General features: G+C 48.3%; 1 protein-coding gene across 1 annotated transcript in view; it reads right to left on the bottom strand.

Annotated features, from left to right (window-relative positions):
• Positions 1-24,673, bottom strand: part of LOC114591073 (major histocompatibility complex class I-related protein 1-like) — a 73,535-nt gene that overhangs the window by 44,715 nt on the left and 4,147 nt on the right. The window contains exons 2-4 of the mRNA XM_077923448.1: positions 22,355-22,630; positions 19,755-20,030; positions 16,883-17,170 (exon numbers count right to left, since the gene is read on the bottom strand). Coding sequence (XP_077779574.1) covers positions 16,883-17,170; positions 19,755-20,030; positions 22,355-22,630 — 840 coding nt within the window. The remainder of the gene's footprint in view (positions 1-16,882; positions 17,171-19,754; positions 20,031-22,354; positions 22,631-24,673) is intronic.

The following is a 24,673-nucleotide window of genomic DNA, read 5'->3' as shown; positions in this document are numbered from 1 at the left end:
CATGTGCTTTTTAAAGGGGCATTTTATATCTCCCCATATCTCTGCTTCCTTCTCTCATCTACTGGCCCCAACATGAGTTTCTCTCCCCCTGCCTGGGACCCCCTTAAGTCTGCAGGCCCAGGGTGTTGGGGTCAGGGAGGCCCCCTTTGCACACTCAGCAAGACCCAGGGGCTGCCAAGCCTCTTCTGGAAGGCCCTGAGCCATGGCTGGGTGCTTGGCCCAGAGAGTGCTTGGCCCACATCCCACTTCCAGAAGCCTGAACGTTGAAACATGAGCTAAGCATGGGACACACAGAGAAGCTGCTGCCTTTCCCAATAAATCGGGAAAGAGACAAGTAGTGGCCGCTCCTTGCCCAGCTACAAGGAAGCTTTTGATTTAAAGGGGGGGGGGGGCTGTGAAGTCGGAAGGTAAAGAATTATTGGGGAGTTCTCTTTTTCCCAAGCTGCATGATCTCTATCATCCCTATTTCCCCTTGTCTGATGCCAAAATATTATTGTGAGTTTGGGGGGGGGGGGGGTTAGTCTGCAGGATGCCTGAGTCCCTTCTGATTCCTGGATCCAGCCAAGGTTGAAATCTAATGGAGGGATCCATTGTTGAACTATCTTGGTGAGATGATGGCCATAGATGTTACCGAAGCACCCTCACTAGTATAACCAAAGAAGCCCCTGTGAAGAAGGAGGCTGGCTGCTTTGAGGGGGGCTCTCCAGGACCCACTTTTGGGACTCAATGGGCTCAGTCACCTCAGGGACGTCTTAAGCTTCACTTTTCACCTGCTCCGTCTAGTTTTTCCTGGACAGGGATAGTCTGCCCACAAGGATCCATGTCCTGCTCACCTCCTGACAGGATTATTGTAACATGTGGTGTTTCCCCCCAATATTGTAGGGAGGCTTCAGCTGCTACAAGATAAACCTGACAGGATTTTCACTGCCGCTGCTCATTTAGACCAAATCTCACCAGGGCCAAAAGACCCTCTGCCTGTTTGTCTGGTTCTGAGTTCAATTCAAAGGGCTAGTCTTGTTTTAGAAAGTCCTTGGTGGCTTGAGGCACCTTCTGCACCCCTGCTCTCCTCTGTGGAGACTTTTCTCCCTCTCCTTTCTCTTCTTCGTGGAGATGGAGTGGGCAACGGCAACAACTAAGAGCGAGGAGGAAAATGTTTTCTTCTTCACAGACTTTCTAAAAAGTTTTCAGGACTTTAGACATTGCCTGTAGCTCTATTTTCTTGCTGGATAGCTTTGTTATGTGGTTTGAAACCACCCCTGAATCAAGTTAGGGAGATGGTGGCATGTAGATGAACAAATAACACTGCCGCTGCTTGAGGCAGCCCTTCCAGGAAGGAGGCAGCCATTTCCCCTCCGTTTCTGCATCACTTCCAGCCCTCCTCAAAATGGCTTCCGTCCCCGACAAGCAGGCCGGGTGGGGCTGCCTCAGCCTCCCCGCTTCCCTCCCTGCAGAGGAGACCTTTGGTGCAAGGGAGAGCAGCCAAGCAAGGCAGAAACCGAAAGCCACAGCAGCCCACAGATCAGGTTGCCTGACTGGGAGATCGGCAGGCAGAAATGGCGCTCAGGGGAAGACGCTTTCTTTCTCCCCACAATGTCCCTCAGCGCGCAGATGGGGAGACCTTTGGCATTTCTCCCTCTTGGCCTGGCCTGGGCTCCTTCCAGCCTTGGAAAGACCCGTCTCCCTCAGATGCAGGACAAAACCCCGAGCCTCCACAGCTCTCTTCCTCAAGGCCAAGTGGCCAGGACTCCTGGGTCCCCTTTGGGAGGAGACTCGGCAGGAGCCAGGACTCCTGGGTCCCCTTTGGGAGGAGACTCGGCAGGAGCCAGGACTCCTGGGTCCCCTTTGGGAGGAGACTCGGCAGGAGCCAGGACTCCTGGGTCCCCTTTGGGAGGAGACTCGGCAGGAGCCAGGACTCCTGGGTCCCCTTTGGGAGGAGACTCGGCAGGAGCCAGGACTCCTGGGTCCCCTTTGGGAGGAGACTCGGCAGGAGCCAGGACTCCTGGGTCCCCTTTGGGAGGAGGCTCGGCAGGAGCCAGGACTCCTGGGTCCCCTTTGGGAGGAGGCTCGGCAGGAGCCAGGACTCCTGGGTCCCCTTTGGGAGGAGACTCGGCAGGAGCCAGGACTCCTGGGTCCCCTTTGGCAGGAGACTCGGCAGGAGCCAGGACTCCTGGGTCCCCTTTGGGAGGAGACTCGGCAGGAGCCAGGACTCCTGGGTCCCCTTTGGGAGGAGACTCGGCAGGAGCCAGGACTCCTGGGTCCCCTTTGGGAGGAGACTCGGCAGGAGCCAGGACTCCTGGGTCCCCTTTGGGAGGAGACTCGGCAGGAGCCAGGACTCCTGGGTCCCCTTTGGGAGGAGACTCGGCAGGAGCCAGGACTCCTGGGTCCCCTTTGGGAGGAGGCTCGGCAGGAGCCAGGACTCCTGGGTCCCCTTTGGGAGGAGGCTCGGCAGGAGCCAGGACTCCTGGGTCCCCTTAGGGAGGAGACTAGGCAGGAGCCAGGACTCCTGGGTCCCCTTTGGGAGGAGACTCGGCAGGAGCCAGGACTCCTGGGTCCCCTTTGGGAGGAGGCTGGGCAGGAGCCAGGACTCCTGGGTCCCCTTTGGGAGGAGACTCGGCAGGAGCCGGGACTCCTGGGTCCCCTTTGGGAGGAGACTCGGCAGGAGCCGGGACTCCTGGGTCCCCTTTGGGAGGAGACTCGGCAGGAGCCGGGACTCCTGGGTCCCCTTTGGGAGGAGGCTGGGCAGGAGCCAGGACTCCTGGGTCCCCTTTGGGAGGAGACTCGGCAGGAGCCAGGACTCCTGGGTCCCCTTTGGGAGGAGACTCGGCAGGAGCCAGGACTCCTGGGTCCCCTTTGGGAGGAGACTCGGCAGGAGCCAGGACTCCTGGGTCCTCTTTCTGGCAGGCAAAAAGCATCTTCCTCTCTAGCTGACTCTGCCTTCAAAAAATGAACATTTATATCCAGGTGGCATTCATGTTCTCCTCATAACGGCCCTGACAGGCCCAAGGTCCCTGAGGGATATTCGTGGCTGTGTGGGGATTTGAACCCAGGTCTCCCAGGCTGTCATATCCCAGTCAAACCACAGCCCCACACTGGATCCTTGTAGGCTTCTCCACCTCTCAATACCAGGCCCTGCAGGGACATCTCTCCTGACATTATGTTTGTCCCCTTCTTCATATTGTGTGGAAACAGAATATGGAGTCTAACAAATAGATGATGGCATAAAAACGTCCTTGGTGTGGTTCTCCGTTCCAAACTGGATTGTTTCCCAGGGGACTTTGCCCCCTTCTGCCTCCCTCAGCAACCTCTGAGTCAGGTTGGAAAGTCCCAGGGCAGTTCCCAGAACAAGGCCTTTTTATTTTTAATGTTTGTTTTCATTTTTACTTATAAGATGAATGGCTGAGGGTGCAGGAAACAGTCTTTGGTGAGTTACAATATTCTATATTTCGTTTGCATGCCAAGCTAGCAAAGGAATCTCAAGTGACTGCATCTCAGGCTGCTTGACTGACATTTCTCACAGGAATTGAAGAACGGAGGCAGATTTTGCTGAGAAAGTCCTCATCCTTCCTTGACACTGGGGTTTGTGTGTGTTTGTTTCCTGCCCTGACACTCTCTCTCTGCCACAAGACACCCTCCCCCATTTCTCCACAGTCCCTAGTTGTCTTTTCTCACTTTCCCCTTTTTGCGATCCTCCGCTGCCCCCTGCCGGCTGCTTTCTTCTCCAGCTGAAGTGGAAATCAGGTGATTTCTAGGAAATCCTTCAAGGGACCAGTTGAAGCAAGTCACGGGTTGCAAAAAAATGGTCAAGGTTCCCACATATGTCACAGCTTTGGAATCAGTGGAAGTGGGTGTATGCCTACCTATGGTGTGGAAAAGCGGAAATATATAAAACTTTTACAAATCGCGTAATCAGAAAAAACCTATTTAGAGTATGGGGAACGTATAAAAACTTATTAGAAAGAAAAGTACCACTGTGGATATCCCCAGTGGAAGCTACAACCAGGAAAAGAATAAATATGGATAAGCAGTGGTTAACTTACAGTGAAATTTTATGTCTTACAGGACAGGAACCAAAATGAGAAATCTCAAGGAATTAAGAAATCTGGTTACCAATTAGCTACAGGTACATCACATTAATGAATTGTTTAAGATAGATAGGAAAAATGGCTTTGCAGAACAAAAGTCTCAATTTACCAAAGACCTATTAGATACAAATATAAAAGTATTATCAAATATGTACAAACTGCTGTTGGAGTGGGAAACGAAAGAGGAATTTGTGAAATTTAGCAGGATTAAGTGGGCACAGGATGTGGGTCACAATATCAATCATGATTTATGGGGAAAGTTGTGGAAAATAAATAGGAATTTTACGGCAAGTTATGCGATAAAAAATTATATGATGAAAATGGCCCATAGATGGTATTTAACACCCACCAGAATGGCAAAAATGTCTAAAGAAGAAAATATGTTGGAAGTGTAATGAAATTGAGGGATCTTTTATTCACATGTGTTGGTCGTCCAAAATAATTAAGGAATATTGGAAAACGATATAAAATGAATTTAAAAAGATACACCTGAGTTTGCTTTTGGGGATGGTAACAACAGAGGTCCCCCAAAAACGAAAGTTTATTACTATACGCCATTGCCGCAGTTAGAACCTTATTGGCACCAAGGTGGAGAACAAGAATAGCACCCACTCAGGAAGAACGGCAGTGTAAAATGTTTGAATGTACTGAACTGGCTGGTCTGACGAACAGGATAAGAGAAAACAGATTAAGGAATATAAGGAGGAATGGATAATGCCTAGTGAATATTTCAAGAACCAGTCTAGAGAAAGACATAGCTTAGCAGGTCTCGTATAAATCCAGCAGTTGAAATGGATGAGAGTATTTAATAGATAACAAATTGGATGATTAAAAAGATGTGGATTACGCAGAGTAGTAGAAAAGCAAAGGAACCAGGAAAAGTGTGGAAGGAAAGTCATATGGTATATGTATACATACTGTATTTGGTATGAAGTTGTAAGTAGGACGAGGGAAGGAGAGAGGGATTAAATATGCTCTGTTCTTGATTTTGAAAATGCAAATAATTTTTTTAAAAAATTGATCCCCTCTCCACAGAGGCGTTTTCAAGGTGGGCACCCCCCCACACCGATGGAGGAGCTGCTCAAATGTTAACATACGTCTCAGTCTACAACCTTCTAATATTATTATAATGGTACAGGAATAATAATTAGGAGTGTTTTGCAGTTCTCCATGTGTTTCCTAGATGTTCACGCACAAACGATTTTGCAGTGCTCCACTATTGCCTTAAGTTGTGTTTTCCGTGAAGTCCCATTGTACATAGCATAACTCACACACCAAGGCCAGCCCAATACATTTTTGACACCTGAGGCCGGCCCCCAAATGGCATCCCACTCCCCACCAGGGAAGAAGCAGCGAGGGAAGATTTACATCCAGGGCAGAGGGAGAAAGATTAGCTCATTTTAAATGGTATTGTTTTAACATTATGCTGTTTGATGCCCTGGGCTCCTTGGGAGGAAGAGTGGGATAAAAATGTAAAGAAATATTTTTGGCATCTTCCTTTCATTTCAGTGGGAGAACTTCCTCTGGGATTGTGGACTTTTGGGGCAATCCTGCCTTGGTCATCTCCCACCACCCCCTGCCCCAGATCAGATTTCTACACATTTCTTTTATTATATTCCCAACCCTCCTTTCTTCCATCCTGGAACCAAAGGCAGCATCCAGGTGGTCCCCAATCCAGGCACTGACCGGACTTCAGACCCTCTTGGCTTCAGCAACATGGCGGCCTCATGTAACTTAAGCCCACACCTGCGAAACCACAGATTCTGTCCCCATCTCGCTTTGGACTCTAGTTCTTCAGTCACTTTGCACCGGGAGACCAATTATTGGCCCCTCCCTGCCAGAGTCTGTGAAGATTCTCAGGAACTTCAAAATCTCTGGAACTCCTGTGATAAGAAGGAAAGATCCACTAAAGAAGAAGGATGTGCACCCTTATTTATTTCAGTCAAATGGATATTACAAAATAATAATTATATTATTTATACCCCACCCACTTGGCTGGGTTTCCATTAAAAACAGAGTAAAACGTCAAACATTAAAAACTTCCCTAAATAGGGCTGCCTTCAGGAATAAAAATAATACAGTGGTACCTCTGGATGCGAACAAGTTCCGTTCCAGAGCCCCATTCACATCCTGAAGCAGGGCAACCCTGCCTTGGTCACCTCCCACCACCCCCTGCCCCAGATCAGATATCTACATACCATATTTTTCGCCCTATAGGAAGCACTTTTCCCCCTCCAAAAATGAAGGGGAAATGTGTGTGCATCCTATAGGGCGAATGCAGGCTTTCGCTGAAGCCTGGAGAGCGAGAGGGGTCGGTGCACACCGACCCCTCTCGCTCTCCAGGCTTCAGGAAGCTATCCCCCCAGCCCGGCAAACTCCCAGAGCGATGCCGAAGCTGCGCACAGCTTCGGGATCGCTCTGGGACCCGTTCTGGGGGCTGGGGTCAGGGGAAGCTTGGGCTTCCCCCACCCCCAGCCCCGCAAGCTCCCAGAGTGGGCTTTGCGCAGCTCTCCACAAGATGTGGGAGCCCAGCGTGACTTCGCGCTGGGCTCCCACGGCTTGCGGAGAGCTGCCTGTTCTGGGGGCTGGGATCCTTTATTCCCTCCCCCCCCCCAAATCTAGGTGCATCCTATGGGCCGGTGCGTCCTATAGGGCAAAAAATATTTCTTTTATTATATTCCCAACCCTCCTTTCTTCCACCCTGGAACCAAAAGCAGCATCCAGGTGGTCCCCCACCCGGGCACTGACTTCAGACCCACTTGGCCTCATGTAACTTAATCCCACCCTTGCAAAACCACAGATTCTGTCCCCATCTCACTTTGGACTCTAGTTCTTCACTCACTTTGCAACAGAAGACCAATTATTGGCACCTCTCTGCCAGAGTCTGTGAATATTCTCAGGAGATGTTGATCTCTGGAACTCCTGTGATAAGAAGAACCACTAAAGACGAAGAGGGTGCACACTTATTGATTTCATTAAAATGGATATTAAAAATTATAATTATAATTATATTATTTATATCCTGCCCATCTGGCTGGGTTTCCATTAATAACAGAGTAAAACTTCAAACATTAAAAATTTCCTTAAACAGGGCTACCTTCTGGAAAAAATAATAACAATTACTGTATTTTTCGCCCTATAGGATGCACTTTTTCCCCTCCAAAAATGAAGGGGAAATCTGTGTGCGTCCTATGGGGCGAATGCAGGCTTTCACTGAAGCCTGGAGAGCGAGAGGGGTCGGTGCGCACCGACCCCTCTCGCTCTCCAGGCTTCGGGCAGCTATCCACAAGCCTAGGGAGCCCGGTGGGAAGTCCCATCCCACGGCTTGCAGAGAGCTGCCTGCATCCCGGCCTGGGGCGCGCTGAACAGATATCGGGCAGATATCCACAAGCCTATTTTTTTTCTTTATTCCCCCCCCCCCCAAAAAAAAGCTAGGTGCGCCCTATGGGGCGAAAAATACGGTACATTCAGTGTCTTCAAAATAAGCTGCAGCAAATCCATTGGGTTAGGCAAGAAGAGTCCTGCAGCCCCTGGAGGTTTAAGAGAGTTATTGCATTCTTATTTCTATGAAAGAGTCTCCTTAAGTAATGCCGGCCTATGAGAAGGGAAGGAAGATGGAGGGAATCATATGGTGGGAACCACAGATGGACGGAGTATGTTCCTCAAGGGCCACAGGTGGAAAAGCAAGAACGTATGAGATAAAAATTAGGCAAATTGAAGGCAACAAAACTAGTTTACTTGGAAGAGTTCATGTGGCCCCACTCCCAGTGGGCCACCCTTCCTAGAAGGCTGTGGGGACCAGGCAACAAGTCTCATGAACTGGAGGCCTGCAGCCCAAAAGAAGGCGTTGCTTATTTCAGATCAAACTCTGGCCATGAAGCTCCTGATCTGCCTCTTCTCCTTGCTGGCTTCCTCCTTGGCTGTCAGCAGAATCTGAAGCAAGAATCCCTCTCATCTCCTGCAGGAAAATCGCCTCTCTCTTCAGCCACTCTGTTCCTTCTCTCTTTCAGCTTCAACACCTGAGCATCTAAGCATCCCTCCTCCCTGCCAACCATCCCTCCCTGCCAGTTTCTTCACTTCCTCACGCAGAAGGTGGGTGGAGAACACTCAGCCACAGCAATTAGGCTGCTTTTACACATTCCATGACATGACATCCGTTTAGCCAAAGGCTGGGCGGCCCAAGAAGCAAGTCGGCAGTAACAATTTAGCCTATTTCACGCATAATACACCTAAAGCAGTTCTCAAATGTTGCCTTTCCTTCAATTTGGATGGCAAGTGAGGGACACAAGATTGGGGAAGGGATTGTGGAGGGATCCACAGCAACAAAGAACCAAGAGATACCATCAAAATCGCTGCTCAATCTCCCCATCCCTTTTTAAAGCTTTTAGTTGTGTATATCTGGCACATTTCTGATGAATACAAACAGATTTCTGAAAATCAGCTGCGAAGCACAATCAGCCAAAATCCATCAAAAAAACATGATTATCCTCAAATTCAAGTTACAGATGGAGTCACAATGGATGGGTGAGAGCCAGGATTAAGGAACATCAGAAACAGCACTGAAGGACAGCAGGAGCTGAGAGCCTCTGCAATTCACAGCCAAACTTGGGCAGGCTCCTTCTGGTCTCATCTCACACACCAACTGCAGGAAAAAAAGAAAAGGAGTGTTTCAAAATTAAGCCAGCATCATGATGTGGGGACATCAGCATTACAGAGCTAGTGGGAACCCAAAGGGCATCTAGTCCAGCCTCCCAAGGAAAGCCACCATCCCTCATCGTATCAGATGCTAGGAGCACCACCAAAATGGGCCTGAAGAGCAAATGCCTGCAGAGGGCAGCTCGAGCAAGTGAGCCAAGCTGCACACTTTGGGGGAATACCGGAAGGACACAAAGTGGTCATACCAGAAGGAGGAATCCTTTTCCAGAACCCAAAATGTGACTATCTGTCATTCAGATAGTGGGGAGAACCCATTTGTCAGGTGGAGGGGATCCTCTGTGGAGCTCAGATGGACAGACAGAATGTGTCACCAGAGCTTTTTTTCAGCTCAATGGACACTCCAGATTATGTCACACTTGGAAGCCCCAAGGTGGGTTAGAAATGTTCAGTTTCTGTTAATTGGTTCTCATGGGAAACTTGCAGATTCTGGCTTCAGACAATTAACTCAAGGCAGTGTCAATTTACTCTTGGCAGAAAGCCCAGGTCTGCTTGACCTAGAAACTACTCACTCTGATTGGTTAACGACCAGCACTCAGCTCTGTTATCTAGGGATTGCTAGCTCAGTTTGATGTGAGGTGTGTTAGGAGTAGAATTGCTGTGTATGGTTTTGAGAGAGAAAGAGAGGATTTATTTTGCTTTTATTTGTATGCAGAAACTCTGCTGGTTTTATTTTCTCCTTTTTAATAAATCCTGTAAATAGTTATTCTGAGTCTAGCTGACTAGTCATTACTGCCGCAACTAGCTTCTTCGCTGTGCAGGAAAACTCTGCTACGTTTGGGCTAAAGCCAATAGGGCTATGCCTGACACTTCAAAGTTCCATGAGGTTATGGGTATTGTGCTGCCAGCCTGAGTTGCAGTGGTGTCAGCATCAACGGCGTTGGTTCCAGTAGTTCCAGAGGTTGTTGTTCCTGGCTGGTTCCTGACCGTGGTGAGCTGGTGACGCAGCGGACAGAAGGACAACAGCTGCAGCGTGTGAGTGCTGGGTGCTGTGGTTCCTGTTCTCTCTCTCGGTGGTCGTGAGTAGCTGGTTCCGGGTTCCAGGGACATCGCTCTCAAGATGGCCTCACAACCAGTTCAGATGGCTTTTGAGCGTCTGAATGACTCCAATTACTTGCTGTGGTCGGAACGCATGCAGGCAGTGCTGCAGAGGGATCGTCTCTGGTAAGTGGTGAGTAAGTTTCCTGCGAAGCCTGATGATGAAGACCTCGATAAAGACCAAAGAGCAAGGGCCACAATTGTCTTGGGGCTGGAAGATTCCCAGTTGCCGTATGTGAGGGGAATCAAGACAGCTAGAGGTGTGTGGCAAGCACTTAAAGAACTCCATGTGCGTGAGACAGCGGTTTCTAAGCTGTTCATTCGCAAGGCATTGTACAAGGCAATGTTACAGCCTGGGGTTACAATGCAGGAACACCTACACAGTTTACAGTTAAAGTTTGTTGCGCTACAAGAAAGAGACTGTGCATTAGACCAGCAGGAGAAGGTGGCTATTATTTTGAGTTCTCTCCCGGAAAGCTGGGATAATTTAGTTTTGTCTCTAGAAGGCATACAGGAGCGTGATTTATCAGTCAGTTACGTTACTGGGCGTTTGATTGAAGAATGGCAGAAGAGGCAAGAAAGGTTGTTGGCTGCAGAGGCTTCTACAGGCGGGCGGTTTGGAAGGAGTTCTCTTGCCGTGCCAGAGGTGGAGCAAAAGCAGCGTACCGGTGAGGAGTCAGCGTTTGCTGTTAGGCGTTGTTTCCGATGTGGGTCCTCAGCGCATCTAAAACGACAATGTCCGGAGTTGGTCAAGTCTCAGTTGCCGGTGCAGGAGCAGAGACGAGATCAGCAGCAGCAGCAGCGGAAAAAGAAATTCTTCAAACAAAAAACAGTCGGCTCAGCTGGTGACTGCCGAGGGCAAGATTGCTGATGAGAAACAAGCGGTCTGGGTGGTCGATTCAGGAGCATCTCGCCACATCGTGAATTCAGATGAATTGTTTGTTTCCAAGAACTCAGCACAGCACAGCCAGGTGGCTCTAGCAGATGGAAGTACTTCCGAAGTGATTTCAGGGGGTGCAGTTTTTGTTCCTTGTCTTCGTGAATGTCTGCAAAATGTACTTTGTGTGCCTTCATTAAGGAGCAATCTGATGTCTGTAGATTGTTTGCTAAAAGCTGGGTTTAAAGTGCATTTTGAAGGAGACAGTTGCATGATTAAGAAGGCTGGTGAGATTTTAGGCACTGCTAAGTCAGAGGGAGGCTTGTTTTGGCTTAAAGCAGGTTCTCAAGTTGCAGCAGTAGTCAGTAAATCTCAGCCTGCAGTGAATAACAAAGCTATACATGACAACTGTGTGCACTTATTGCATAGGAAAATGGGGCATGCCTGCTGGAAAAGTGTACTAAAAATGTCTGAATTGGCTGATGGGGGTAATTTAAAGAGTTGTAACAAGTACCTTGATTGTAATGTGTGTAAAAAGGTTAAAACCCACAGAGTCTCTTACCCCAGAAGTGACAGAGTTAGTGAGTCACCGCTACAGCTGGTTCACATGGACGTAATTGGTCCATTTGCTGTAAGCAGGGGTGGATCGCGTTTTTCACTAACAATTGTGGATGACGCCACACGTTATTCTTGGGTTTTTCCCATGAAGAATAAGGGTGATGTGTTCACTAAGTTTAAAGGCTGGGTGGCATCTGTGGAAAGATTTCTGTCCATTAAACTTAAAAGGATTCAGACGGACAGAGGTGGCGAATTTATGTCAAATGCCTTTAGAGATTGGTTACAGAAGCGTGGCATTGGGCATAGAAAAACGAACGTTTTTTCCCCAGAGGAGAATGGCGTGGCAGAACGGAAAAACAGATCTTTACAAGACATGATGTTTGCCATGCTTGAAGATGCTGATTTGCCCATGTCTTATTGGGGGGAGAGCATGCTCACCGCGTGTTATCTCCAAAACAGGCTCTTTCATCAAACAATAGGTACAACCCCGTACTTTAAATTGTTTCAGAAAAAACCTAAAATTGACCATTTGCATGTGTTTGGATCAAAGGCCTGGGTATTAATTCCGAAACAAATGAGGAAGAAGGGAGATCCTAAGACCAAACAGTTAGTGTTTGTGGGTTACCAGGAGCTGGGAAAAGGTTTCCGCTTTGCTGAAGGGACAAATGGCATTGTGATCTCCAGGAATGCCAGTTTTTGTGAACATAGTGGCTGGGAGAGACTACATGCCAATACTGAGGTTTGGTTTGAACCTTCCCAGGAGCTTCATGACTCTGAAGATAGACACAGGGAGTCAGAGTCTGAGGGGGAGGAAAGTTCAGATAAGAGCTCTCAAGAAAGTGAAGTTAGCCAAAGACCAGTTGCTAAGCAACAAAAGAGAGGTCGTAGTTCTGAGGAGGAAAGTGGGTCAGAAGAAAAATTTTCTCCCAGAAGATCTAAAAGACAAAACAAAGGAGTGCCTCCAGTGCGTTTTTCTCCTGATACTGCAAATGTGTTTAGTGTGATTGCAGAGCCCAAGAGTTTTCAGGAGGTGTTAAAGTTACCAAAAGAGGAGGCAGAGCGCTGGAAACAGGCAATGGAGGAAGAGATGTCCTCTTTGAATGAGCACAAGGTTTTTACACCAGTAGCAGCGCCTGAGGGGGCAAAGATTGTAGCAATTGTCCAGTAAGTTCAAAGTGAAAGACTTAGGCCCGGTTAGGACATATCTAGGGTTGGAAGTGTGCTGGGCCCAAGATGGCAGCTGTCTAATTAGTCAGCAGAACAAAGTCAAACAACTACTGACTACATACAGAATGCAGGATTGCAAAGGGGCAGTGGTGCCTATGGATCCAGGTTTCATAAAAACACTTCATAGAGATGAGGGTCCTGAATTTGAACATCCTGATGTATATCACTCTGTAATTGGAAGTTTATTGTATCTATCACAGTGGTCCAGACCTGACATTAGCTATGCAGTAGGCGTATTAAGTAGATTGGTCTCAAAACCCACACTAAATGCCTGGAAAGGGGTAAAACAAGTTCTGAGATATCTCAAACAGACAATTGGCTATATGTTACAATTAAATTCTTCAGAGGATGAAATGTTGAGTTGCTTCTGTGATAGTGACTGGGGAAATTTGCCGGATAGAAAATCTGTCACAGGACTAGTCATAATGGTCGGTGGAGCTTTAATCAGCTGGCGGTCACACAAGCAAGACGTTGTAAGTGTGTCATCAACGGAATCAGAGTACGCCGCATTGAGTGAATTGTGCAACGAGGTGATTTATTTCAAGCATTTGTTAGCAGATTTAAATGTAAATTGTGGAGAACCAGTACAAGTTTACATTGATAATCAAGCTTGTATAACCTTAAGTAAAACAGAGGGTTTCAAATCGCGTTCCAAACATATCTCTGTAAAATACCAAAATGTGCGTTGCTGTGTACAAGACAATGTAATCACATGTACTTATGTATCAAGTGAAGAAAATGTAGCAGATGTGTTAACTAAACCATTGGCAAAGATAAAGAACAAGCGAATGTGCAAGGGTTTAGGTTTGCTGGAAAAGTAATCTCCTACATAGGTGTATTTGGTGTTAATTGTTCAGCAGAATCTGTGAGGGGGTGTTCAGTTTCTGTTAATTGGTTCTCATGGGAAACTTGCAGATTCTGGCTTCAGACAATTAACTCAAGGCAGTGTCAATTTACTCTTGGCAGAAAGCCCAGGTCTGCTTGACCTAGAAACTACTCACTCTGATTGGTTAACGACCAGCACTCAGCTCTGTTATCTAGGGATCGCTAGCTCAGTTTGATGTGAGGTGTGTTAGGAGTAGAATTGCTGTGTATGGTTTTGAGAGAGAAAGAGAGGATTTATTTTGCTTTTATTTGTATGCAGAAACTCTGCTGGTTTTATTTTCTCCTTTTTAATAAATCCTGTAAATAGTTATTCTGAGTCTAGCTGACTAGTCATTACTGCCGCAACTAGCTTCTTCGCTGTGCAGGAAAACTCTGCTACGTTTGGGCTAAAGCCAATAGGGCTATGCCTGACACTTCAAAGTTCCATGAAGAAGGGAAGCTTTTTCCCATTTGGGGATGTTCCCCACGGAGTCTTCTGCAAGAGCCCCCCTTTGCCCCCACCTGCACCCTCACTTACCCCTGGCAGAGCTGTCGGACCCCTGGTCGCTTGCTGCAAAAGGGAGGAAACACAGGAGTCAGGATCCTGGGGAGGGAGATCCAACCCCCCAGCCCTTCTCCTCCCTCCTTCTGACCCCATCCAAAATCGGTCTCAATATGGAGAGGGGCCGAAGAAAAGTTCAGGGACAGGCAGCCCAGAGGCAAGGGGGCTCAAGGACAGCATTGGAGGGAGAAGCAGACGCTGGAGGGCAAAGAGAGATGGGCACAGCCTGGCATGGAGGCAGTGGGGGGGCGGGTGTGATTTGGGAAGGAAAGGGGCAGAAAGGCAGGGGGGGAGCAGTGGTGCCAAATCCGGAGGGGAGGGTTCCTGACATCCACAGACTTGAGCCAACCAAATCTTTAGCTTCAGGTTCTAGTAGATTAAACCGCCAGGGATCCCTCTCTCCCCGCACCCTCGGCTCTTCCTCCTGCTCCTTCTTGGAGCCCCTCCCTCAGCCGACAGTCTCTCTGCAGCCTTTTCCTGGCCCTGAGGGACCCCTTGCTGTCCCCAGAGAGGCTGAGCAGACAGGCTGAAGCTTCCCATCAGGGTCTTGGGCTTAAGGACTAGGCCACCACCAGGTTTATTTTTGTCTGTTTGTAAACTGTTCTTCCTCCATATTGAGGGGAAATATGTTAGACAGAGACAAGGGAGGAGTCACTCACTTGAGGCTGCTTTGTAGGCTGATTTCTCGCTCTGTTTCCCTGTAGAGACAAAAGCAGAAGGTCAGAGCTGGAAGGGACCTCCAGAGGCCACCCAAACCTATTTCAACCATTTGGCTCTCAGATGCTGAAACCTTCCCAGCAGATGCTCCTCTTGTCTCCTCCAAACACCTCCAAGGAAGGGGAGCCCAGAAGGGGAGCATTTCAAGGAACTCATTTTACAAAGAAGTAGAAAAAATTGAGAAAATTGATTAGAAAATCAACATGGGAACCAGGCAGTAGACAAATTCCAAGAGGCTGGAAGGAAACATTATCCAGTCCCTTCACTTATTCCTTTTCGTATTATTATTTCAGTCCCAGCAGACCCCTAATCCTCAAATTTGCCCAGAGAGGGGGGGAGGAAGAGATAATGAACTTTAACAGTACAATTCTAGGCAAGTCTAGTCAGAGTAAAGTCCTATTTAGTTCAATACATCATCCTCCCAGATCAATACTTATTTATTGAAGATGGCAGGGCAGTTCACAACATAAAAATTCAAAATGAGAGCACAAAATACACAATAAAGCAAAAACAAACCAGTAACTCTGCTCCCACAAACACATTTAAAAGGCCAAAGGCCTGGTTAGAGAGAAATGTTTTTGCCTGGCACCTAAAGATTTGTAAGGAAGGCTCCCTGCTAAGTGTGCACAGGACTGAAGGCTTAGGATGGATTAAAACATCAGGTGGGAAGTGAACTTCCTGAGCACAGAGTGAGCGCAAAGCAATGACCAACAGGAGTTTTGGTTCATGTTCAAAGGGTGTTTTGTGGGGAGGGGTCTCTGTAGGGATGCCAGCCACAATTGCCAGGAAGCTCCACCAGCACATTCCCAGTCGGAGGCCGAGACAGAAGGACACAGGAGAGGCAGAAAACTCGTCCAGGGTTTACTTACTGCGGATGAAGAAGATGATCCCAGAGACCAGCAGGATGGCAGCCACGACACCCAGAATGGCTCCCACAATGAGCCCCAGGTTGACTGAAAGGGGACAAGAGACATTTTTATTCAGACTGGCGGCAGCAGCTCCCCAAGGCCTCAAGCAGGAGATTGGAGTGGAGGTGCTGAGCTATGAGCCCGGGAGGATTTTACGTGTGTAAGGCAAGCCCTCTCTCTCTCCTGACAGACCAAGGTCTTCTCTGTAGTGGGAGTTTTTTTCCACCAGAGTTCAGCATTAGTGTTTTTCAATTCATTTAAGGAAGACAGTTGACAGGCACATCTGTTTCATCACAGACTCCAAAGCAGGTCTCCTCCTCCTCACGTACTTCAGCCTTCTCTGTCCTGACCCTGAGGGGAAGGGATTCCCTCCCCTCTGAGACCCCCCAGAGCCCAGCATTACAGGCCTTCAGGGAAGACACAAACCCTTAGGAAAAAGCATCTTGTGTAGGGTTGCCATATGTCCAGTTTTTCCTGGACACGCCGTATTTTTCAGACTTAAAATGTCTGTCCAGACAGATTCTTAAAATGAGGCAAAATGTCCAGGTTTTTTTGTTTGCGTAGAATCTCTGAAGTCCGTAGCGCTAGTGAGTGAGCCCTGGTCCCCTCTGCCCTGCCTGTGTGAGTCTTTGGCTCAAGGGCCACTTCCATAATTCTCGCTTGCCTGCCTGTGAGGAGGAGAGTCTGGGGTGTGGGTGGGGATGTGCGTTCATGTGCTCCTGCTGGGGAAAAGGGAGTCTTGCTCTTAGACATTCTGCTTTGGTTCCTGCAGGCACAGCTTTCCTGGCGCTGTGTGATAGACAAGCGTCATTATTAAAATTCCTGCTTGCTCTTCCCAACGGTGTGCGGGTGTTTGGGCTGAGTGGAGATGAGTATAAGTTTTTCTAGCTGGGCACGAGTGTGAGGAGAATCTTTTTCACTGTGAAGTACAGTCAGTCCGGGGCTCCCACTTTTAAGTTTGTTGCCCCTTTTTCAGTCACTGGGAGTGTGAGTAAGTCAGCCATGTGGAGGAGATGTGTTTGATTTTGAAGAAATAACACATCTGCCCACATTCTGTGACATCACAACTGCAACAAGGCAAAAAGGTGACAGCCAGTTTTTACCTACAACATCCAATTTGAGTTCAAGGCCTATGAGACCCTGGCCAGAAAAGGCTGCATCTGTGGAAATCTACAGATTCCGATTCAGCTGCTTCCCTCCAGAGACACACACAGGATCCAACTGGGGTTCCCCATCTGAGCTGAGCTGCTGCTGAAGGGAGGAGTTGGGTGGAAATCCCCCTCCCAGAGCCCACCCCTTCCCCTCCTGTCTGTCTGTCTGTCTGCCTGTCTCTCACCAGGCTCCTTCTCCCAGGCCACGTCCAGAGGCTTCTCCAGGCTGTCATGCTCTACGCGGCACCGGAAGCGCTCCCTCTCCTCGGGGTCGATCTGGACACTGAGCAAGAGATAGTAGGTCCCGTCCGAGTTGGGGGCGACCAATCCTCGGAGGGTGCCCTCCTGCCAGACCTCCCCGTCCTTCACCCAGTTGGCATCAATCTCCTTGGGGTAGAAGCCGTGGACTTGGCAAACGAGGGTCTCCAGGCCGTCATAGTCTGCCTTCTTGGTCACCTTCACCACCGGAGCCTCTGCAAAAAGGGCAATCATTAACTGGGGTTAACAGAGAGACATCCACAATGGGAGCCTGGAGGAATCCTGCATTTTTCAAGAGCAGAGGAGCAGGGACCCAAGGGGCAACCTAGTCAGAATCTCACATCTCCAGAAATTAAAAAGAACTGCAAATAAATAGGATTCCTCAACTTGCCTTGGCATCTTCCCCAGTCAGTGTCTATGCTGGAACTGTTTTTAGATGTTTTATCCTTTGTTTGCCAAAGCAGACTCCTTTGGGAGGGAGGACTGGGTACAAATTAATTTATCATTTTGCAAAGCTCCAACACTACTCAAACACGACAACTTGTGGTTCCAAGATTGTCCCAGGGAGCTGCCTCTAGGCTGAGGGGGCAAATTTCACCAGGTCCCCAATGGCGGGATTCATTCAGATCCTTCCAAGTTGCAAGTCATGAACTGAGGGCAGCTCAGGCTGATCCTAGTTCCTCTCTTGAGGGGGAAGAAATGCTGGACTCGCTGCTCTGTTTTTCAGGACTTTTCAGCCCAATAGTTAGTGAGCAAAGCCAACAGCCCTGGGAAAGACAGAGCTCCTTTCTAGTTCTCCCGCCTGCCCTGAAAGGGTCCCTTGAGGTTGGAAAGGGCCCATCTCCCTTCTCCACGGCAGCCTCCCCTGGAGTGGAAAGGGCAGACCAGGAGGCCCAGTAAGCCAGCAACTTATGGACATTTAACTTGTGCACATTCAGCTTTACGCATTTGCCAAAAATATTCTAAAAACCAAAAAGAGGAGGCGGGCGTCTGGGGAAGAAGGACTCTGGCAACCCAATCACCCTTGAATCCAATATACACAATTTTGGCTTTAGGCACGATTTGCAGAATGCAACCCTTGTTTAAAAACTGGCTCCCTGGGTAGCTGTTGTCTGAAGGGGCTGTTTCAGGATCCCACCCACTTTGCAGTGCCTGGACTGGAAACTCGGTCTAGGAGGAAATGTGACTCTGCTGGGGGGATCAGGAAGTAAGGAAGGTCAAGCCCTTTCCCCACAGAAACCCAAAACAAGACCTACCCATCCCCTCAGCCGGACCTCTGTCCCAAAGAGGATGATTCCCAGCCTCCTTTGCACGTTGTCACCCTTGTGGATTTTGGAGTGAAATCCTCAACCTCAACAAATATGCTCAGTGTCTCTGGGGTGAATTATCACCAGGCCCCCATAGATGAATTTGCTCAGATCTCTCTAAGCACGGCTAATACGTATGTGTCAGTCCGCAAAAAGGGAGGGTGCCAGAATTATTTCATTTTTAATTAATTTTCATTTTAACAAAACTTAGTAAGAGAGAGACAGGACCCCTCATGCTTCCCTTGGCTGTTCTGACTTTCCCTCCCCATCTGCAGCAGATCCATCACGACAGGAAGCAACTTCTGGGATACCAACTAAACTCCTAGGTCTGGAACATAGATAGATACACTCGGAATTTCTAAATCTTTTGTAGGATGCCATCCTCTGTCCCCTTACAAGGGAGTAAGCAGGGACACCTTCTGAAGGTGCTATGGACTTGGACAACTGTTCTGCTCAAGTGTCCACTGTTTCCTTTTCAAGGAAGGAGATGGGGGCCTGGGGGTTGGTCATGTGACCTCCCAGGAGCCCCACCTGGTCTGGGTGCCCTCAGCCTCCGCTGGACCTTAACTCCCCAGTCCTGGGGGAGACAGAGGGAGGTCCTTGGTCAGGCCCTGCTTCCTACATAGCATGACGGATTTCGCTCTCAATATAGGGCCATAGTTGTCAACTTTTCCCTTTTCTTGCGAGGAATCCTGTTCGGAATAAGGGAATTTCCCTTAAAAAAAGGAAAACGTTGACAGCTATGTATAGGGCAGGATTCCCAGCCCCACCCCCATTGTGCAACGGTCCATTCCAGTCAAAACACTGGATTGTGATTGGCCCCTGTGCCAGATTCCTGGAGGCAGAAGAGTGGGCTGTACCATTTCAAGGCACGGGGTTGGGGAAGATGACACTTCTGAATGTTCACCATGGAAAAAAGTAAAATTCCTCACAAATAAAATATATAATAAGGTAGAAGTGGGAACTCCTGTACTCTCTCACCATGTGCAGGTTTTCTGCTAACCTACAGTCTTAGTGAGGGGGCTGCATCCTGCCCTCTAAGACATATCTTATTGGCTCCCCACACATTTTCTATTTTTTAAAAAAATGTTAATTTATCTAGTTTTAAAGACTTTAAAGGCAAGATGTTTTCTGTATCCCGCCTCAAATCTGTCCATTTCAATTTTCTTTTTTTATTTAATTTAAATTGCATTTTGCTTTCCTGGCCCCTTCCCTGCTGTTTCTTTGTGTCCCCTCCCCCCATTTGTCTTTTGCCACCCCTTATTCTAGCCAAAGGGGCATGGGGGGCTGTTTTTAAGTATCTCCCCCCCACACACATGCCATACTCTGAAGTGACCCCTTTTCTCCTCCCAGAGGCCCAAACTTATTTCTGCCACCACCAAGAAAAGTGTTTGCTGTTTGGTCCAGAAAGGAAAACTGTTAAGGGGGGGAGGGGAGCTTGAAGGGAAACTGCCCCACTGAGCCCCCTCCCCTCCCCACTGCCCCCCCTCACCTGTCCTCAGCAGAGTCTCCTTCCCATAGTCCAGGTGTCTCTTCAGCCACTCAATGCAAATCTCCTCCAGGTAGGCTTTATAGTACTGGTTCAGGGCCAATTCAGCATCCCACCTCCCCTTGGTCACTTGGGCCTCTGTATCGGCTGCCGTCCAGGTGAGGGTCTTCTTGTCAAAGGCGATGAAGTCCCTCCCATTGTAGCCAAACTGCCAATATCCTTCTTTGCGCCCGTCTGACCTCAGCTCACAACCAAGCATCTCCTGCAGGGAGGGAAAACCTGGGGGTGGGGGTGGAAGGAGACACCCGAGATGTCAAGAGTTGTGTGTGCACTAGAGAGAGATTATTCCTTTATTCAAGTTCTATACCGGCCTTCATCCAAAGACCACAGGGTGGTTTACAAGAGAACACCACCAAAATATATACCATAGAGGCAGACAAATTAATAATAATAATAATAGCACACAGCCCCTCCCATTTTAAAAGGATATAGATTGTTGAATTAGCCAAAGGCCTGGGAGAAGAGGGATGTTTTCGCTTGGCGCCTAGAGACATGTGATGCCAGGCAAGAGACAGAACCAGACCAGGAACACAAAGAGAAGTTCAGAGCAGGATATATATATTTTTAAACACTCTCAGTTTCAGGGAAACAACCTCAGGTTCAGGGAAGAGTCAGAGGCAGCATGTGAACCATGAGGGGGAAATGGAAAGAAATGGATGTTATATCTCTCCCCCCCCCACTCGGTTTTTAACCATAATCCAACACAAAACTGAGTAGTTTACAGTGCAATTATATGTGTGTCTAACCAGAAGTAAACACCACTGAGTTCAGTGAGACTTACTCCAGGTATATCCGTGTATAGAATTGCAGTCCTGATTTCACTGAAATATGAGAGTCTTCTTTTACTTACCCCTGTGTTGGATTATGATCTTGGAGTTTGTTTGGGGTCGGGGGTTTTTTTGCAGTTTCTTTTTCTTTCTTCCCCCACCCCCAATTAAAAATAGTTTATTTGTCACAGCATATATTTCAAACATTCTCATAACCTTAAAAATCATAAAACAACACATCATGTATTCTAATCTCATTAAAGGGAAGGAGTACATAATGTCTGCAACAATCTGAAAGGTTAAAATGTACACTTCATGAATCCCAAACTGTGTTACCCACCCCAAACACTACCCCCCCATGGGCCTCACTACCCGTGTGTCCAATAAAATCGCCCCATACTGCATAGAAGTTATCGTTTTCCTTTTGGCCTGTTGCTACCCACGGTTTCCATGTTAGTTTTTCCAATAAAGCTGTCCACCAGACTGCTTCATGCCTCTTATCCTGTCACAAATTCTACTCATGTTGATCCAGAACCTATTCCGACGTATAGTTAGCAGAGTAAAAACTTGTTTAGGGAAGTTTTTCATGTTTGATGTTTTTTCGTGTTTTTAATATTCTGTTGGGAGCCGCCCAGAGTGGCTGGGGAAACCCAACCAGATGAGTGGGGTTTAAATAATAAAATATATTATTATTATTATTATTACTATTACTATTATTACGCTGAATATTTTCCTTTCAACAACAAAGGCCAGGGAGGTCTACACTTTGGACAACTGTAAGTCTGAGTATAGGCTGAATGTAAACCCCTGGCTCTGAATGATCCTGCAGCTAACGTCTTCAGTTCAACTAATTCACTTATTTAGCTTATGTAGGTAGCAATAGGATGCTTTCTCACCGCTGCTGTATCACAGTCACCATCTTTCCCGCCTCGCCACCCACTTTGTTGCAGTTTCTAAATGCCAAATATACATTGCTTTTCACTTTGAACCACCACACAACAGTTCCAGAATTGTGTTTGTTTTCCAGAATATGACACAAAATTTAGCACCCTGAGAACGTTAGGGGTTTTGTTTTTGTTTTTTCCCCTCAGGGGAAGCAAAGTTTTATCTTGCTTAAGCAAATGTTGGCAATCCCTCGTAAACTCAGTACAGTTGTACCTCAGCTCCCAAATGCCTTGGGAGCAGAATGTTCCAGATCCCAAACGATCGAAACCCAGAAGTGAGTGTTCTGGTTTTCGAACGTTATTTTGGAAGCCGAATGTCCGATGGGGCTTCTGCAGCTTCCAATTGGCTTTGGTTTCCGAATGTTTTGGAAGTCAAACGGACTTCTGGAACGGATTCCAAGGTACAACTGTAATCAGAAATCAGCTGGGCCTCATTGACCAGCACTCTGGACAGCGCCTTCTCAGTTCCCCCCAAAAACAAGATCCCTGCCCCAGAATGGGTTCTCAAGGAAAAAGCAATTCTCCTTTTCTCTTCGCCAGGGCTTTGCACAGTGACTGGCCCAATCGGTCAATTTCACAAATCAGGATGATGACCATTATCATATAACCGACCTGCAGCTCATTCCCAAGTGCCTTTTTGCAGAATAAAAATATATCTTTTTAAGAAAGTGCAGGTACAGATTGGAAGGGGAGAGGGAAGGACTTCTGCCCAGGTCGGAGAACATCCGGCCCATCACCTCGCCCCTTTCGTATCCGCAGGCATCTCCCTTTGCCTCCTGAGCGCCAGAGAGATGAATATTGGGGGTCTCTGCCTCTCCTGCCTTCCACTCACCTCCGCTCTGGTTGAAGCGAGTCTGCAGGGTTACTAGGTTCCGCCGCAGCACTCTCTCAGCGCCCTGAAAGAGTTGCGTGCTCATCTCCCAGTACTGAGGATCCTCCTTTTCCGCCTTCCTTATCCAGGGGACCTGAGGCAGCGCCTCCTGGGTGTCACTGTCGTATTGAACAAATGGCTGGTCATCCACGTACCCCACAGCAATGAACTGGGGCAGCCCCTGGCCAGGCTCAGACACGGCTGTGTAGAAGTAGCGCAGGGAGTGAGAAGTGGAGCCTGGAAAGGAAGAGAAAAGGGGGCAGAGAGTTAGGGGTCCTGCAGATGAAGGCAGCAGCCTGATCCTGCTGTATTGCAGGCAGCAGCCCCAAATTAGGAGATCCAAAGTTCAGCAGGGTTTGGGGGAGTTTGTAGACCTGCCCTTAAACATAGAGGAAGCAGAGCAGAGGGAGCCTGGAAAGGAAGAGAAAAGGGGCCAGCGTTAGGGGTCCTGCAGCTGAGGGCTCTCTGACAATCCAGCAGCCCCCAAACGGAAGATCTGAGGTGTATATGGCAATGGGTTTATAGCAATGCGCCTTCCCAGCACCTATGCCCTGTAGAATCAAAACAAAACATTTCATAGCTTCCCCACTGCCATTCCCCTATTTGAGGTATATTCCATGTTTATGGGAAAATTGCAAATAAACTGGGAAGAATTGAGGGATAGAGTGTAAAATAAACAAAATTTGGGGGGAATCAGGAGCCATGGGAACAGAAAGTACGAGTGTTGTGGCATAAGGAGGGGAAGGGGGGTAAATCTTTGCAGCTCCCAAAGGCTGCCTCAAAGGGAAGAAAAAAAAGAGAGGGCAGGCAAAGGTGCTCTGTAGATACACCTGGAAACAACAACACACACACACCTGTTTCCCTTTGAGGGGCAACCGTCAAGAAGGCTCTGCACTGTCAAGTTTCTGGCCCAAAGGGATTGGGAAGAAAGGGGGAAAGGGCAGAAGTTGAATCTGCGCCAAGCCTCATGTTTTTAATTCCAGGACACAACATACCCATCAATCAGTGTTTGAAATCCGCCAGGCATGTTTTGCAACTGGCACGGGTCCAACTGCGACCACACATGGAGATCTCTGGATGCTAGGCTGGCGACTGACATCTCCATTTGGCTGCCCCCTCCAGACTTCTTAAGCGGCTCAGCAGAGGAGCTTATTCACTGCATTTAGATCCCACCTTTTTCACCCCCCTCCTCAGTTAATCCCTACCACAACCCTGTGAGGTAGGCGAAGAGGCTGTGACTGACTCCACGGTCACCCAATGAGCTTCATGGCGGAGTGGGGATTTGAACCCCGATCTCCAAGGTCCTCGTCCCGACACTCTAACCACAATGGCTTCCTAGAGTCCTTCTGCTATGGGGCAGCTCTATAAATGAAGCAGGTGAGGCTGAGGCAGCAAGAACAAGAACAACAACAGTAAATTGACATGCTGCCCATCTGACTGGGTTGCTCCAGCCACTTTTGGTGGCTTGTACAACCACAGTAAAACATCAAACATTAAAAACTTCTCTATACAGGACTGCCTTCTGATGTCTTCTAAAAGTCAGAGAGTTGTTTATTTCCTTGACACCCTGCAGCAATGCCCCAGTCATTCCTCATCGTGGACACAACTGGGGAGGACAGGAAGGTGTGCTCACAAACGCCTATAATTCATTCCCTTCCCCTGGGGAGTTCACGGCAGAGACAGGCTTTGAACCAGAGTGTTATGGGTTTGAGCCCCACGGTGGGCAAAATATTCCTGCACTGCCGGGGGTTGGACTAGATGGCCCTTGTGGTCCCTTCCCACTCTACAATTCTGTGGAATAAATACAGCGGTACCTCAGTTTACGAACAGTCCTGTTTAAGAACGATTTGGTTTACAAACTCCGCAAAACCAGAAATAGTGTCTTGGTTGGAGAACTTTACCTCGGTCTACGAACGGAAGCTGAACGGTCTAAAGGCGGCGGGAGGCCTCATTAGGGAAAGCGTGCCTCGGTTTAAGAACAGTTTTGGTTTAAGAACAGACTTCTGCAACGGATTAAGTTCGAAAGCCAAGGTACCACTGTACCGTTAATTATCAATTACTCTCCAGCGCAGCTCCCTTTCCCATAGGCTATACCAACACTAAGGGATGTGGGTTGCGCTGTGGGTTAAACCACAGAGCCTAGGACTTGCCAATCAGAAGGTCGGCGGTTCGAATCCCCACGACGGGGTGAGCTCTCGTTGCTCGGTCCCTGCTCCTGCCAACCTAGCAGTTCGAAAGCATGTCCAAGTGCAAGTAGATAAATAGGTACCGCTCCGGCGG

The sequence above is a fragment of the Podarcis muralis genome, chromosome 2, assembly GCF_964188315.1.
Source record: "Podarcis muralis chromosome 2, rPodMur119.hap1.1, whole genome shotgun sequence".
Lineage (NCBI taxonomy): Eukaryota > Metazoa > Chordata > Lepidosauria > Squamata > Lacertidae > Podarcis > Podarcis muralis.
The sequence above is the reverse complement of the archived record's forward strand: the minus strand, read 5'-3'. Positions and strand labels throughout refer to the sequence as shown.